Raw genomic sequence first — 18,544 nt, 5'->3', positions numbered from 1 at the left:
CTCAAATTCTAGCAGGCATCAGAATTGGGCTTGTTAAAACTCAGATTAGGGTTCAGAGTTTTTATTCAGTGGGCCTGTTATGTGGTCTGAGAACAGGCATTCTTAACAAGTTCCCAGGTGACACTCAGGCTACTGCTAAGAAGGCCCCATTTTGAGAACCACTTTCTGAAGTACAGCATAGTGTGTTCAGCACTTTCTTTTATAAAGCCTATCATCACATTCTCAAAAGACATTTATTGACTCTGGAATCAAATATTAATGAATTTGGGAATGACATATAAGCACTATCATTTTATAATCACTAAAACGTATTTTCTGATAACTATGGATACACGAATAATTTGTCCTGGGATAATATAATTATGTGTCATTATAAATGGTGTTTCATAACTTATAATAGGTTATACAGTAACTAGTGCTTTGATGTGAAAAAGTGTGTATGTTTTCCTTTTCTTAACTGGTGCTTCCTTAGTCTACTCAGTTCTGAAAGACTTTCCATATTTTAAAGGAAAAAAGAGAAGGCAAATCCACTTCTAGAAAGAACTTATTACTACATCTGTGACATGTTAAGTATTTTCTGGTGCAGAGACAACAGTAAGGGCTTGTAGAAACAACCACTTTCATACAGTTTAATATTTAATATTAACCACATCCTAGTCTGCTCCTTGAAAGGAGGATGCTGCTTTACATTCCTTTGACTTCCCCACCAAGTCTCCAACAGCCTGAATTGTAAGAGGTCCCGTACATCATGGATGCTTCAAGGGCAAGGTCTGTTAATTATTCCTCAGTAGCCCCAGCAGTTAGAAGAATACCAGTTGCATAGTAGGTATTTAAGAAATGTTGACAGACCTGGACACAAACCTCATGAATAGTACATGCATAATGGATATTTAATGATTTATTCTGAAAGACATCCTTGTTCCTTTGAATACGCAAGTTGCTTTTTCTCAGCAAGTTCATCCCTTGCTATAAAATAAAAGATGGGCTAGTCTAGGTGTTTGTATATTAAGGCAGATAACTTTGCAAGTGTCCAATTGGCCTTAGGCTACTAAGTTTGCCCACGTCTATGATACAGGAATTTTAATAAAAATGTTTTAACACTAAAACAAGTTTTATTGTGTACGTTTTAATAATTTAGATATGAATTTGTACACATAAAATATATTTTAAAATATGCACATCATCATTGTTACTTGTAATATAAGCTATAGGTTTAATGAGAATAGAATGGTGGGAGACAAATTTTACTCTGTTATGGCTGTAAGAAGGAGCTTTATAACCCAGTACTAGGACTTCTGAGGCTTAAATCGACTTGTGTATTGCCCCTAAAAATGTTTCTACTAATTTCTACTCCTAAAGTATATTAATTTAGATATTATATTTGTTTTTTATCAGCTCTGAGAATTGTACCCCAAAATATACGAGGGAATTAACTGCATCCATTCTGTGACAACTGCAACATTACAAAGAAAGGATAGTTATAAAACTCAATGACCAAAAAGCTGTGAAGCAGTTCCCTCCTTCTCTCACTGATTGGTAACCCAAACACCCAGGAAAAAACAATTGCAGAATGTAGGATATGTGACAGGGGTGAAATTGCAACAGCATCATAAGCCCAAATGTCTCGATAAAACTAAACTAATTTGTTCTTAATATAATACGAAAGACCACTAATGACAAAACACTTGAGTAACAGAAGTCACTTAGAGACTCGAAAGAAAGAAAGAAAGAAAGAAAGAAAGAAAGAAAGAAAGAAAGAAAGAAAGAGAAACAAAGAAACAAAGAAAGAAAAGGAAAGAAAGAAAGAAAGAGAAAGAAAGAAAAAAAAAGAAACAAAGAAAGAAAAAAGAAAGAAAGAAAAAGAAACAAAGAAACAAAGAAAGAAAAAGAAAGAAAGAAAGAAAAAAGAAAGGAAGTAAAAGAAACAAAGAAAGAAAAAGAAAGAAAGAAGAGAGAGAGGAAGGGAGAAAGGGAGGCAAAAAAGGGGAAATAGTAAGAGAAAAAGAGAATGAAAAAAGAAAAAGTCCTACTGCTCTGCCTCTGTTTTTAATACTGACATCCCATAAACAAATCTGTCCCTGGGATACAATGCAGAGTCCTGGAGCCTGTGACCTCCTTTCTGAATCTATCAGGAGACACAGCCCATACCAAAACACCAGGAGTGTTGCTTCTGCCAAATATCCTTTACTAACTTCAAAGAAAGAACGGGGAAAGAGCTGTAATGATGCTTAACACGAAAGACTGCCTTTCTGCTTCCTTTCCTTTCCCCATAAACTGAATGAACTGTCGTTATAAGACAACATACTGCTGAGTTAATGTAACTTAAAAATTTACAGCAGGTTGTATGCCTGGAGGCACATTATGGGGCCACCTGTAGGCATCTAATTCCAGTGAAAATAATAAATAATTGTGGAGCATTCCTCAGAGTCTAGAGAGAGTGGATAAGAATCGTGTTGCTTGTTCACTCCAACATGGATTCTGTTGTGGAGGAGGATTAGAGAACTGAACTGTCTCCAACAAATGAGTAATCCTTCTCCCCACAAAAGAGTCCGCTAAATGCTACACCAGACACCTGGGTGCCAGATCTACACAGCCATTTTTGTGCACTTTTGATAATCCACCTGCAGAAATCACCACGTGGCAATTGCTTAATATAGCACGTTGATCCATTTGAGGACTTTTTTTAAACAGTAAAGAAAGCTATTTTGTTTGTCTCTCTGTATGCTGTTTATCTTTTTGAAACTCCTCCTCACATTTTGGCAAAGATAGAGAGTGACAGTAAGAATATCTGTGATATGACTCCAACCACTTATTTGGGAGAAATTAATATGTGTATTTTAGCAATGCTCAGCAATCTTGACCTTTTTTTGACTGGAAAGAAAAATTAATTTACTACAGAGCTGCCTTTTTTAAAAAAAAAAAAAAAAGAAAGAAAAGGCCAAAGGATTTGTTATCGTGCCTTTGCCACAAGGTAGGTGGGTTAGTATTTATCCTGTGACTACTCAGAGTATGCATGTTGTTTATTTTAGATAAGATAAAATATTCTAAGATAGTGAAATTTTACATATGTGTGTGTCTATACATATATAACATGAACTTTTATTAAGCAGGTTTCAAAAGGTAGTCTAATTTTTGTTCAGTTGGGTTATAAATTACTTATAAACTTTACTAATGTAGTCCTCATATTACAGTCACTGCAAATATGGTTTGGGTTTAAAATCTATGACAACCTTTGTTCATAGCAATCACATGGTTTGGAATTAAGAAAACTAGATTGAAATGATGTAAGTAAGTAGTGAAGATTGGATGCTCGGTGGTATTCAGGTTGACATTTCCCTTCCATTTGTACTACACGAAGGGTTAATAAGGTTTGCATAACCTTATTCTTTGAAGGCTTTTTGGCAGAGGCAGACTATTTAAGGATTGCTGCCAAAACAGATTTTAACCCTTTTAATCATACTGTTAATAACCACATTGTGCACGGTACAGAGCATACTGCACATAAGGCAGTATCACTCTGAACACAGTTTGACCTGATACCCAATCAAGGAAAGGTTCCTAGAGACGCTTGCCATTTTGGTTGCTATGGTGAGTTTCATATTTTGTGGAAACCACGGCTAGATGTCTTAAAATAGAACTTTGCCAAGAAAAACATTGGTCCAGTGGCATATGCTGGCAGAGCCTACCAAGGTTGCTCAAATTCCCTTCCTTTGTTTTTCACTCTCCCCACTGGGGCAACTGCTCCAAGCATCAGCCCACTAGTCTGGCAGGCAGAGAATCCAGAAACTTGCTGCTAATTACAATGTTGACAATTCCCAACCTGTTTACTGGCGCCAGCAATCAAACCGCATCCTCTCGAGTGAACCAAAAAGCACTTGCTGGCTTTAGCTTCCTGAGGTTCCAAGCTGGCTGTATTAATTACTGTTAACTTAAAACTGTATGTTGTACAGCAGAAGCTTAATTAGTTGGTATGAGGATTAAAATCTATCCTTTACACAATTTAAAACATTTTGTTCTTGGCCAAATTATGTGAATCCATAAAATATTTTTGTTTGGACAAAATATTGATTATTTTAGGTGTGGCTTCTCAGTGCCAATTTTTCCACTGGATTATTTTCATTTGAGCAAGAAAATACATTTTAAAAAGCCAGTCTATCTGTCTGTCTATCTACCTACCTATCTCGGAATTATATCTACAACCTTTAAAAAAACTTGAGAAAAAGAATGAACATAGTTATTTACAGTTATTGTTTATAATTAATAAAATAGGAAACCTATTAAATGGGATTAAATGGTCAAAAGGATATCAACTTTCTATCTTGATGAATTTAAAACAAAGATAGTTACACCACTTTTTCTAGTGAACCCTCACTGCTATGATAGAGGAATGATTTGGTAGTCATATGGCACATAATGGTGTATCTATCAGTGACAGGCTAGATATACAATGGTGATCCCATAAACTTGTAATACTGTATTCCTACTTTTCTATATTTAGAGTGTTTAGATTCACAAATACTTGCCATTGTGTTACAATGGGCTACATTATTCAGTATAGCAACATGTGGCTGTACAGGTTTCTAGCCTAAGAGCAGTAGGCTGCCATACAGCCTAGGTGTATAATAGGCTATACCATGTAGGTTTCTGTAAGTACATTCTATGTTGTTCCTACAATGACAAAATTGCCTAAAGATGTGTTTCTGAGAATGTATCCTTGCTGTTAAGCAACGTATGTACGAGGAGCATGCTTCATGATTGATAAGTTGGTTGAACCCACAGTGCAAAATCACCTCAAACCCCTAAATGGTTAGCATTACAAGTAACCCAGATGTGGCAGTGGCAGACCACCATGCAATTTTCATAAATAGCACAACAGAAGTGAACAGGGTTCAACTGCAAAATTGAGAATTTTACTTTGATTCTGCCCTAATCCAAGAGCTGATCTGTCCTTCTTTATTCAACAAGATAGCTTTGAACATTTAAAAAGTGAAGTAAAAGAAAACATAACTTTAAATTGTATATTAAAATGTGATTTTATTTCTGTTATTTGGTATGAGAACATCATGGGGTCACTATTATTTAACAGTGTCACTTTAAATTTTTCATTGAATACACTGCATTACAAATATTTTTGTATCCAATCTTTTAGTCAACATTTGCATTTGGAAGCTTATTAAACTGAGTTGATGTAATTGTGATTAACACTTCCCTTGTTTTACTGAAATATATTCAACTAGGGTAAAAGATCAAATTATTCCTTTAATTATGATTCATTTTCTGTTTCTACATTAAGATACCCTATACCATTTTCCAAGATTTAAAAAATAATTAGTACAAGCACACTAGAGACCCTTGGAATCTGTTGATACATTCACATCTATTTACACAATATAAGAATTTTTGAAAAGTTTAGATTACTTGGGTAAAATATCACTGAATAGTATGAAAAATATAAGAATTATTCTCAGACAATAGGAAGAGTAACGTGAGAAAAACGTCAACGTTTAGTGAAGTTTTAGTGTGATGTATTAGAAAGAAAACACTCAGCAAGGACTTAGAAAACGGGTTCCAAATATTATCTGGGTGTCCATGGAGAAGTTATTTGGATTCTCTGTGTTGTGAGGACTTCATATGGGAAACATGGGAATTGTATTACATACTAAAGAACTAGATCTGAGATAGAAATTTATAATGACAACTAAATATCATATGAGTTTACTATGAGCTTATCAAAGACTTTTGAAATTTTGTATTCCATGTGGATATAGGAATGGAAAATAGTCATATTAAAAGCAAACAAATGATCAGGTGGAAATGTTATGTATTTGGAAATAAAGGCCAAGTTAGACAAAGACAAACGTGTCAATCTTCTCTATCTTTATCATGGTTAACTAACAAATAGATTTCCTCTCTAAAATTTAAATCAATTAAGTGAATAGGAAAAACTAAACTCTTGGTATCTGTATTTTATATCAGGAAATACTGTCTTAACAAATCCTCCTAGGTTACTTTACTTCTAGAACATAAATTCAAGTATCACACATATATTTTCCAATAGAAAAACTGTTAAAAAGGCTGTCTCTTTTAAGCCATATCCCCCTAGGCTCAATTTTGAGAAGTCAGTCTTTTCAGACTGATGTTCTTTCTTTTATTTGAGAAACATCCAGATTTCTTGCCTTTCTCAATATTCTACAGATAAGCTAGGCTTATTTTATTCAGAGTTTATTTCTATTTTAATTGATTCAAATTTCTGTATCAGAGCATGACTTTGAAAGCAAGAACTCTGGAATACACTTGTCACTCATACTATGAAAGAATCCTTCTACACAGATAAACTATCTAAAATCAATATTGAACACTACCCATCACAACAAGGTAAAGGGTACCATACAAAGAACAAGACTTCTAACGTTTCCTAAGATTGATATTTTTTCAAGGTGTACTGGTCCCAGCCACCAGGAATTTCATTATTGTTACTTTAACACATCACCAAAATCTGCACATTCTTCACTCCAGTCCACATCATTAATATTGTTACTTGCTATCATTGTCCCTTTTCTCTTGTCAAATTCAATTGTTATCTATACAAATCACCAAATGTAAATGTGAAACTGCCTCAAAAGTTTAACGTCACTCACTATTTTTAATAAACATAGCATTCACAACTAACAAAAACCTGCTTGTTTGTGGTAAAGAATCTCCTTATTTTGACTCTGTTCTAATATATAATATTAAAACAATTTCAAAGCTGTTTTACGGACAACTACATCCAACAACAAAAAGGAACATGAGGTATTTTAATAAAAGTGTGAATAAATGGCTTCCAAACCTTACATTCCTACCCCCAGATATATATTTGAAGGCAATTACTTTTGAAAGATTTGTAGAATTTTTATTGAACTTATTCTCAAAGTTTTTATTTTTTAATTAATTTTTTCTCCTTAAATCTCTATTCTTTTTATGCTTGCTTCCATTTAGCACACAAATCAAAGTTTTCAATGGACATAATGTTTTATACCCATAATTAAACTGAGAATGGAAAGTATGTAAACTATCTGAATAAAGCAATAGCTGATAAACCATATTATTTTAATTTTTAGGGAATGGGTGTATTATTTTGTGATTAAAAGTCAATTTATATTTACTATACATTGAACCTCCCAGAGAGTCACACCTTTCAAATAAAATTGTACCTTAGTCTGCTTTCCTAGTAAATAATTTTTTAAAACTAAAAAAACTTACACAGATCTTTAGCTATCATAGTAATTACTATATTGCATAAAGTGCATTTCTATTGATTACGTCTTAAAACTTTATAAATTCTTACAAATATTTATACATTTAATATTAAATAAATATATTAGGTAACATTCACATGGACTAAAATTTTCTATTTCAATAGTAGATTAAACAGCTACTTGGAGTTTCAAAAAGAATATCAGCTTGAAAGCAATGTTCCCATGGATTTTTCCATTATTTAAAAGTTATATCAAATAATCAGAGAGAATGTATTTTCCTTCTTGGCAAAGAATAACTGCACTATTAGTAAACAATTAAAGAGTTACATTTTATGTTAACATTAAATTAAACTTAAATATATGCTGTACAACAATCATTTTATATAATAGTGACTTTAAATAATTATGAAAAAATGTAAAATTTATATTCAAGTATGCCCCAAAAGGATATCATTGCTTTCACAAAATTAATAAATATTTTGGGCACCTACTATGTGCCAAACACTGGACTAGGTATTTTAAAAGATTAACCATTTTAGAAGAATTAAATATCCTAGACAATTATTGGTTCTTTTAACAGAATGGAAAAAAACAGTAATTTTCATGCTCTTCCAAATATTGTAATTGAATTTAATAGCATAAACATTTACACAAGGAGTAAACATTTTTAGAGGCCAAGTGTTCATGTTCATTCTTTATCCACTACAACCATATACATTAACTTTGAATGGAGTTTTTTGTGATTTGGCCTCATTAGGCTAAAATGCTTATGAAGATAGATCTACGGTTTTAGTAGCTTCAAATTTATTACACAGATGTACACATACATGTACTCCCATGCTAACACATTAGAATGAATCTGTAAAACATTCTTTTGGGGCTTTTTTCCCCTACTAAAACTTCAAATAAAAAACGAAGTATGAAAAAGCAACAAATATTTCCGTGTGTTTCATGCTTTAAGAATTTAAGTAAAAACCTTAAAGACCATTTTATTATTTAATACCAAGACAAAATGTTGGTGAATATTTTTTAAAAGCTTCTGTCTTAATTGTGATATCAGTTGGTCCACCATCTTTACATGAAATGAAGAGTAGAATTCATACAAAAAAAAAAAAAGAGGCTTTATTTGAAATGGAATCCTAAAGAGGTAAAATGGCCTTAAGCGAAATCTAAATCTAGCCCTTCTTATGGATGAGACAACTGAAGACCAGGCAAGCTGTGTGACAGGTCCATTGTCATAGTTCACAACAGAATCTGTACTCAAAATCAGATTTTCTAGTCTTATTCCAAAGTTCTTTCTACCACAGGATATATCTCTCTCCTTAAGTATCATGTAATTGAGGGACAAAATGAAATTTGAGATTTCTCCCTGTAATGGCCTCAATTCTCTAATTTGCTTTGTCTCAATAAACACCAAAGCCTATATAAATAACAGTTATGAAAACAAACTACATGAAACTGGATCCATAAAGTAATCATTCTATAACTTTAATTCCTGTGTAGTCATCTGTAAAACAATCCAGGGTATTTGGAAGTCTTATCATGATATATTTCTATCACAAAGGAAAAGGTCTTTTTCTTATATCTGCTTCTGACAGAATAGTAGGCATGACATTCATTCATTCATTCATTCATTCTTCTTGGAATCCAAAAGCGAATGGACTATTTGGCAGATATATAAAAAGCTACTTTAAATGAGTAATTTTTAGTTTATCTTGAGACTTCTTTGAGCCAGTTATTGAAATTGACTACACTAGCTTAGAGAGACAAAAATAGGCTTCAAACAATTAATACTTACTCATGTATTGAATACAAATTTTAAAAACAAAATTGCAAGAAATATCAACTTTCCAGTTAAAATGTATCATTTTTATAAAAATCTTTTCAGAAAAAGTGTTTCCAAAAAGCACATAATTCATTCAAATTTACAAATAGACACTACTTTCAAATTATGCAATTATGTCACTATTGTAATATAATTTGTCAACTTTTTAAAAAGCATATTATGATACAAATTGCATTTGAACTGAAAACATAGTATTAACAGATTCCAGCAATATGTCTTTTTTAGTTTGTAATTTAACTGAATGAGATTCAGTATGGATTTTAAATTAATAAAGGCAATAACCCTTATTTAAAATCTTTGAACTGAATATTTTAGAACTCATAGGTTTTTAACATTTGGTTCTAGCTTGATCTACTATATATGTATATATTTTATTTTCAAATACTATGAGTCTCAAAGGGCTTTTCCACAAATAAAGCAAATGTAGTGTTGTCTTTACCCTTGCATATGTATTATAATATTTTAATTGTGTTGAAGATCAGACTGCCTTGCTTAGCTCACATTATTATTAGCCAGGATGTAACAGAACCCAAAACTCACAAGATATAGTTGGTAATAAGTTTTTAAGCTGGTCAACAATACAAACATACAGATACACTAATTTTATTGTTAGGCGGCACTCAACAAACTCAACTAATTACTGGGTAATAAACACATTTCAAGAAATTTAAAATATTATATATTTTTAGCTTATGTTTTTTGGATGAACTGCAGTGTTTACTCAACTAAAATGTTTATTTTATACAATCATGCAAAATGTTTTCTAGACTTAAATGCAAGACTTGTAAGTTATGATTTAAAGTATAAGCACTAAGATAAAAATCTGGAAACATTTAAAAAACAAATTGTACTACAAAACTATCTGCTTAAAATCTACTTAGCATTTGTGTTTATAGTTGTACAGCTATCAATAAATAAATTCGATAGCTAAATGATTTAAAAGTCTTTAAATATTCTGATGTCACTATTATATTTTTTCTTCTTACTGAAAATATATCCAAAAGAAATTTACTTTTAAACAGTAAGTTTCCTATGCAGAATACACTACTTTCCAACACAGTAAGAACATCATTCTGTCATTTCCGTGATACAATGGTAGCTGCACCTGTACATATTGACAAGATGGTGAACAACTGTGATGGCCTTATGCTGTCTTTCCTTCTATGTCCTTAGTACTTCTCCTCTGTCCTACATAAAACACAAAAATGTTTCCCAACATACCCATCATCTCTACTTTTGTTGTCTATTTTTATATTTGAAAATTTCTCATGACTAATGTGGAATACAATAAGACAAAAATTGATAATAGGGTTTTTGGAATATTCCTTCCATCAAAATGCTACTTCATCGTTGCTTGCCTTTGCTTGGACTTTCACTGGGACCTCCATTCTGGTTCTAGATTGGCATTGCTCTGACACCAAGAGCCACATCATTCTAGGGCTCACAATGGCCTCAGGGAAAGTTCATGGGGTTGTCATGATGCTCTATGGATCTTTAATCACGAATACCATCACCACTCCCCACAATTCTATTCAAGCAACAACATCAGAACAGAATTCACAAATACAAAGAATAAAATAAGCAAATTTTCTGAAAAATGCAGTTTCTATCAAGCTACTTACTTGGGACTCAGTAGCAAACTACCAATCAAGATGATGTTTCTTATACTTATTAATGAATATTATAGTATAAAATTGACCATTTATAGACATTATATAAATTTAAATGGGTGACCTAAAATCTCCCACCTATACATCATAAATTGTGTTAATAAATTCTGAGTATTTAAGCAGGATTTATTAAAGTAAAGCTAGTGGACAAAAGTAATTTTCACAATTTGTCTCCCTCCTCCTTTACTGTGCCCTCAGTATGGTCAAATGAACAGCTTAAGCTGAATCCATGTTCTTTTTTTCAGGAAAAATTTCTATCACCTTCGTAAAGCAAAAGAAATATTAGAAAAGGCGCTTACCCTTCTCGTATTAGGACATCAATTGAAAAGCCATCCAAAAATTATGACTACTTAACACTACTTGGATCTAGCATGAAAAGCACAAACAAGCATTTTGTACTTCTTTAATCATGGCTATGGACAGTGACAGGGCAAAAGCAGTCATTGACCAGTGGCAACATAATTTGAAATTATTTTTTCTGGGAAGAAAAAAGCTGCCTTGTAACAATAAAAATTAACTCCAGTAATTTCAACTTAATAAAGTTTTAATTTTTCCCACTTTCTTATCTTAAAAGGTCTGATGATGGAACATTTTCACCCCTAACTTAAATAAGAACCAGTTCAGTCAGACTGACACCTAATGGAAACTATTATAGGAAAATAATTCTGCAAAGGAAAGAAAGCAATGAGATAAGTATTTAAACAACAACAACAAAAATACTTTCAGTTAACTATGAGTAGAGGTTTCCTTTAGATTTCAACTAGCATTTGCAATTATTCCATTCTAAACATTATTCTTCCTCTATGAAGCAACTGCAATAAATTTGCACAAAACTGAATAGAATAGCTTATTTTTCAAAAGTTCTTCCTCATCCCCTCAACAAATGCCAGAGTGTTACATCTTCTGTTTCTCACAAACTCTGTCACCAGGCCTTCAGCTCTCTTTCTTCCTTTCAAATCCTAAACACTTATTATTTAGCCAACCAGCATGAGGCCAACTTTCCAGAGACCACCTAGCAACTAGATTATGTAGCTTCTACTTTTCTAATTTCCCAAGGAAACAATGCCACCAGTAGACATATTGCATTTTGTTAAATACATAACAAGCATAATATTTAAAAGCCCTAAATCACCAACTGGTGGATCCCTAGAGAAAAAAGATAACTCATGGAATAACGAAGGAAAGAACAGGAGTTACATATTCTCTTGCTGGTGATAGAATGTCGAATGCAAAGACAGCATCTGTGTTTTCTTTCCTACTTCAACTCATTCTTAAAATGGACTCGCCCCCGGGAGCTTCTGAGAAGGGCTCCACCCGTTCCCTGCAGACAACAATGTTCTTTGAGCGCAAAAGCTGTGAGTATAGATACCCTGGGAGTAATTGTGGGATCAGACACAATGGGGTGGGATTGGGGTAGGGAGAGGGTGTGTGTGGAGTACCCTTCACTGGGAATCCTAAATATTAGAAGAAAGGCGAAACCCTAGGTGGGGAAGCATGAGAGTGTGCCTGCTTCCTTCAAGACACCTTCGGTGTCAGCCTCTCCAGGGTTCAGACTGCTCTTGCGGGCAAGAGCCCAGTGGGGCACACGCACTTCGTGCCTGAGAAAGGCCCATCCTCCAGGGGGAGAAGGTGTCTGAGATGCAGCCCAGCTTAGAGCGGTCCCAGAGCGACGAGAGGGAGAGCTTCACAGGCCTCTAAGTTTATTTGATTTTTCTCCTGCAGTTTCCATTTCTCAGGAATTCAGTCGTCTCGCGCAGCCCGTGCACAACCAAGGACCACCACGCAGGGAGGAAACCTGGTCTTAGTGTTTGGCCGCGCTAGTGGAATCTTCTGGGCGCCTGGTACGTTCTTGTCCCCAGCACTCTGTCCTTCCACCTTTGAAGCGCCTTGATAGGACGGTCCCAGATGCCTCACAAGAAGGAAAGGCAAGGAGCAAAGCTGGCAAAGCTGTGTGGTCCGACGCTGGTGAGGGCTGAGACCTGGAGACCCAGCCCACGCCTTCCACTCTGGGTCATCCTTCCCAGCTCCATCTTGGGCATGCCAACTCCTGCCACGTCCGATTGTCCTCAGGAGTGCTGGGGCACGCTTGAGGGGGGTGGTGGCGGTGGCTTCCTCTTCGCTAGGAGGTGACAAATCCGTGTTGTTTTATCGTCCATTAATATTTGAAACAAACAAACAAACAAAAACTCTAAGTAGAAGGAGGGAGAGGCTCTCTTTTGCTCCCATCCCTTCGCAGCTGACCTGAGGGGGGGACGTGCCTTGAGTTTGTTGGTGTTTGAGACTCATCCTAAAGGCAGAGGCAGGGAAGACAGCGCTGAAGAGGTGTCCCAAAGAGATTGGACGTCTGAACAGTCACTGCCTGCCCCAACCTCTTTCAGGAAGGTTCCAGGTCTGTGACACACTGCAGCCAATCCGGTTCCCATCCTGTTTCTCCACCCCTTCTCGGAGAATCCGAAAAGAAAATATGCGTTCCTGAGAGACCTGCCACACTTCCGATCTGGAAGTTCCGCGGGGACCCAGCCCCCGGGCCCCCGCCCCCTCCCCAGCTCGGCCGCCAAGTCTGGTTGCGGAGCGGCGCGGCCGGTCGGGGGTGGGGCTCCGGCACCGCCCCGGGCCCGGGATTCGCGAAGTCACGCGCTTCCGCAGGCTTGCGGGGGCACCTTCGCCCACGGACACGCCCTTCTGCGGAGGCAGCCCCCGGCGACCCTCTGCCCAGCTTCGGCGCCTCACTCGCGAAGCTCCCAAACTGCTCAAGGCCTTTCAGTCGTTCCCAACTTTAGAAAATCGCCCCGTCCGCGTCTCTTCCCCGAGCCGCACCCCACCGTGGAGAGGAGAGGAGCGGACTGGGAACGCCGAACCGCCCAGCAGGCTCGGGAGAACGGACCCCCTTCCGCTCCCCGCCCATCACCTTCACCTCGCCCCCGCCCCCTGCGCGAACCCATTTTCCAGTCCTGGTCACCAGAGGCGCAGCGCACAGCCTTTCCGATGGAACCAGTGCGAAAACACCCGAGGAAATGAAAAGAACAAGAAAGTGCTACCTTGGCAACCACGGGCGTTTAGTGGCCAGCTGGTGGGCTGGGGAGGGCGGCCGCTGCCCCCCTGCCGCTGGTACTCTCCTCGACTACGCGTATTCTTAAGCAATAACAACGTAATCCGTATTATCCACCCAAGAATACCCGTCACCGAAGAGAGTCAGAGGACCAAGCTGCCGCTGCCGCTGCTACCGCTGCCGCTGCTACTGCCGCCGCCGCCGCCACCAGAACTCTTGCTGCTCGCTGAGCCCGCCCCTGGCTGGGGATGGGCTGAGCTTGACCGGGACCATAAATCCATAACTCGATTTCCCTAAAGAAGGATCCAAAGCTGTGCTCGGCTGCTTCCTGCCCAAATCCAAATGGCCGCTCTATTTCCAATTCTGAAAGACAAATCACAAAACCAAATACTTAACACAGAAGAGTGCTGTTTTTCCAGCGAGGAGGGAAGATGTGGCAAGGCTCTTTGGGCACAAGTGGGAGTGACAAGTAACCTTCAGTTTACCTGGTGCTCTCCCAGTGCTTTCCTCTGCACTTCTCTGCTTGGTACCCAGTCTGGTCTCGGCCAGTCCACTCTAGGTGGTTTGATTGAGTGCCATGGCAGCCAGAGAACCCTGTAAGAGACATGAATAGTTACCCATACAAATACAAATATATTTGACTAGACGGCTTTGGGAAGGAGTGAGGCTTAAATAAAGATAGGTCATGCATGGGTGAAATTTTCAGTAGTGTGTTTTGGAAATGCATTTTTCTCAAGCCCAAGATCATGGAAAATAAACACTCATTCAATTTACTACTTGAAATCAAATACTTACAGATGTACAAAAATAGGCATCTTTCCTTTGAAGGCCTTAGAGCTATACAACATAATGATTTTTAAAGAAAAAAAAGCTTCAAGGCATACAATAATTAAACCCATTTTCCATAGTGTCAAAACTCACTGAGTTGACAAGCTGGTAGACTTTCTATGATTTAAGCATCATTTTATATCACCACAATGTTTAATTTCATAGCACACCTTTAAAATACATACTATAAATGCACTGCTGTACAGCTGTTGTGGACACCTCTACAGAAAAACCTTTGAAGCTCTGTGTTCATAAAAATTATTTTAAGAAGAAAAAGCCAATAAAAACTCATTTGCAAAGTGACTGTAATTTTGGCATTCAGAGAGAGAATCTCTGTGATTCTTTGATGATCAATATGGCTCTTACTGGAAAAGCTTTGTCTTAAGATCCTGCAGTGGATATTCTGATAATGGGGGTTTATTGTTCACTAAATAAAATGGACAAGTGCAACGTCACTACCCAAGACATGGTGTAGCTTCATTAGAAAGTTCTCAATTTGCTTTCCCCTTTACTCTCAAATACATGAAAGTACATCCATGTAAGGGGAATGGGGGGGAATATGGAAACATGGCAATAGACATTATGATTTCCCAAATTATGTAAGTGCAAATAGCTCTTCATCAAGGAGTAATTATATAACAGACTCTCTCCCACTACCACAACTCATCTCTAACTGACCTGGTTGCAATTTAAGGCGCTTAGGTTGTGTTTGCTCTTATTTTAAAAAAAATTATAATACTTCTCCAGGCACACCAACTCATCATTTTCTTGACATGTTACTTACAGATGGAAAAATCAACATGAATTCTAGGTTTTATGAATAGATGTTTAATATATAATGTCTGAACCTAAAATAACTAGAAAGAAAACCAATATAGCCCAACTACCAGACTGTTTTACATTATTTTCAGATAACTCTTAAGTACACCACTTACAAAAAGACAGATACCAATAAAACAAATAAATAAGCACTATTTTCTGCTGTTACCTAACATAGGTATAAAGTGGAGCTTTTCTCTGGTGCTAGAACAAAAAAAAATTCAGAAAGCTGACAGGTTCTCTTCAGCTTGAACTCCTAGAAACAAAAGCCCTTAGGGAAAGTAATGCAATAGTCTATGAGCAAAGTGTACGTTTGCTTCTGCACTCTTCTATTTAAATCTCAACTAATATTAAAAGGAAAACAAGAAACACACTATACAGATAGGCTTGGATTTACTAAATGGAACGTTTTAAACTCAAAAGGATGGTCAAGGGAGGCACACACACACACACACACACACACACACACCCCAATACACAGGGCATCAGAATCACAGCATAAATACCCATACAGCTTTTCAATGCTTTCCAAGTAGTCTCCTTCAGTTTTGCTTCCTCACAATTAAAATAAAATATATACACACACTGACCCACAGACTCACACGCTTTAAGAAACTAGAACAACGCAGTTGATATGCTTTCTCTCTACCCAAGTAGCAGTGCCAGCCTTTTCCCTACCTACCCAATGTTCCACCAGCTTCAGCACCTGGACGAGTGGACAGCTCAACCCGGGCCGACTGCCCGCAGCACTCGCAGCAGAACTGACGCTCTGAGCTCTAACCAAAGCTCTCTCGTGCTTGAGCGGGGCAGCCTGACTTACGAGAACACCATTTCCTACGAGACCACTGCCGCTGGGTGCATATTCAATTCAAGCCTCCTTAAGCTGTCGGATTTCCCCCCCCCCTCCCCCCCTCCCCCCCCCTTCTCCACCCTCCACACAAAAACAGAAAAGGGAAAAAGCCCAATACCATCAGGGCGTTTGTTGATCAACTTACACTTCGCTTTTGAATATTTAGATACTGCTAGCGGAACAATATCAGCGGAGGCTTAGGTCCGCATTAAGTACCTTTGTTCATCGACTCCTGCAAGCCATGTTTATTGGAATCTACATTTCTCTCGCGCCCCAATAACTAGAGGTGTGTTTTGCGGGCAGGGGGCTTTCAGCACCTTTTGATCTCTCAAGGCCACAGTGACTGACTGATGGTTCCCAGTACTTTCCTATGCTATCCCCCACACTCCAACACCCATCCCAGTTCATCGCTTCTCAATTTGCAACCAAAAATACATAAAGAAACGCGACAAAGCAATCGGTTTGAGGAAATAAGCCAATTAAGCTAAAGCTGAAATGCCTCTCTCTCTCTCTCTCTCTCCCCCCCTTCTCCCTCTCTCTCTTCCCCCTTGACTCCCTCCCTCTCCCTCTCTCCTTCCCTCTCAAGTAGAAAGGGGGAAACACCAAGGAGAGAGAAAAAATCGGGAGGAGGGTGGTAGTCGACTCTTACAATCAACGGAAAAAGAGTATACATATCTTTACTGAATAATACTCTCGTTCTCAGACAAAAAGAAACACATTTTTCGATGTAAACATAGTCTCCCTTTCCCATACATCCTACATCCTTTACGTTTGCTGAGATTTGTCTTGCTGTATGGCAAAGTAACTGTCACAAATCCATCTCGATTGAAGTGCTTACCCTCTAAATCCAGGTTTCAAGCGGAACTCCAACTGTGTGTAGAAGCCAGGGAGTCATCTGATGTGCAGTGAGGTAGGCTCTGGGCAGTGGGAGCTGCTTCTTCTCTCCGAGTGCCTGGTTACAGTGTTAACAAGCCCTGGGAAGGGACCTCGGCGCCTCGCGCTGGCTGTGCCCCAGTGCCTTCGCGTGGTGGCGGCTTGCTCATGCTTCCGAGGAGTCCCAGGCGATAGCCTTCAGCTGATGCGAGCTTCCAGAAAGGAGTGGGGAAGGGAAAAAATCATCTAATGCAATCAAATCGATCTGATCTACACCATCTGTCGCCTGCCACTATACACAAACGTTAAAATAGGAAAACGGAAAACACTGACAGCCGAGAGGGCTGGTCTGCAAAGAGTTCATTTTTAGCAGAGCATAATTGGATATGGTCGGCGTACAGTTACAAAAGCTGCTGTTAACCATCCAGTAGTGGATCCCAAACATGCTAATGGTGGATTAATTGAGGAAGATCTGACGTGCAAGCTTCATAGTCTCTTATTCATGACTTCCCAATGGGAAAGGACCAATGCCTTGTGGGACTATGGTAACATACAGTCAAAAAGCTGCTAAGAAAATGGCTGTGTGTTCACAGCACCTCTCTCTGATAACAAACATATGTCGACTAAAATGGTTTAGTAGAATGGGAGGGGGTGTTGGAGAATAAAATTTTCTTTCCCCGTGTAAGCAATCCCCATTTTCTTTTCTTAAAGAAAAGCAAAAACAGATATGATCTCTTTACCATAGTGGGGGGAAAAGGATGTTTTAAAAGGTTTTTATCAAGATCAAACTCTGCCATATAAAAGAAACGGAACACTCCTGTGCAGCAATTCTTTAAAAAAAAATCTATTATCATTTTTTTCCTTACTGTGATCAAAGTAGATCCATAGCATGTGCAGTATACAGAAACTCAGTCCAGTTAATCCCACCAGGATTGATTCAATGTTGTTTAATGCCAGGTACCCTTTTGACTTCTTAAAACCAGGCTGCCTTTTGGGGAAGGCATTTTGTATCATTTAAAATTGACATAATGAACATTAAATATGATTGCAGTGAGGAGATGAGAAGAGTTTTCCTTTCTAATTCTGTAATTACTCTCTCTAGTCAAAACCCCTTTTGGTCTGTTTCCAGTCTTCCCAGATCAGTTGATGGGGAAATATAGGGATGGGGGAGGGAGTGGAAATACCAAGAAGGAGGGAAAGAGAGTGTGGATTATCAACAGCCAATAAATTCTATTCCACTTGTAATAGAAAAATATATAGCAATAAAAGAGATAACTCACTAATTGTTGATCATGATTTTAAGTTTAAACCAGTTTTAAAAAATAATGTTTGATATATGGAAAGAAGACATATTGCAAACAATGGGATGAC

The 18,544-nt window shown here is 37.6% G+C and overlaps 1 protein-coding gene and 1 long non-coding RNA gene across 2 annotated transcripts in view; both read right to left on the bottom strand.

The window, feature by feature from the left end:
* LOC131383536 (uncharacterized) overlaps positions 1-17,705 on the bottom strand; it is a 62,491-nt gene extending 44,786 nt beyond the window's left edge. Inside the window, exons 1-3 of the long non-coding RNA XR_009213677.1 lie at positions 17,139-17,705; positions 14,289-14,397; positions 13,793-14,166 (exon numbers count right to left, since the gene is read on the bottom strand). This is a non-coding gene — a long non-coding RNA (uncharacterized LOC131383536). The remainder of the gene's footprint in view (positions 1-13,792; positions 14,167-14,288; positions 14,398-17,138) is intronic.
* LOC131383535 (uncharacterized) lies at positions 12,163-13,243 on the bottom strand. The gene is given in 3 exon segments (XM_058439553.1): positions 12,163-12,929; positions 12,931-13,000; positions 13,003-13,243. Coding segments are annotated over 3 exon segments (510 nt in total). The 5' UTR covers positions 13,178-13,243; the 3' UTR covers positions 12,163-12,664.
* Positions 17,706-18,544: the final 839 nt, after the last annotated feature.

Source organism: Hylobates moloch, unplaced genomic scaffold (genome assembly GCF_009828535.3).
Source record: "Hylobates moloch isolate HMO894 unplaced genomic scaffold, HMol_V3 SCAFFOLD_5, whole genome shotgun sequence".
NCBI lineage: Eukaryota > Metazoa > Chordata > Mammalia > Primates > Hylobatidae > Hylobates > Hylobates moloch.
Note: the sequence above shows the minus strand (reverse complement) of the source record. Positions and strands in the feature narration are given on the sequence as shown.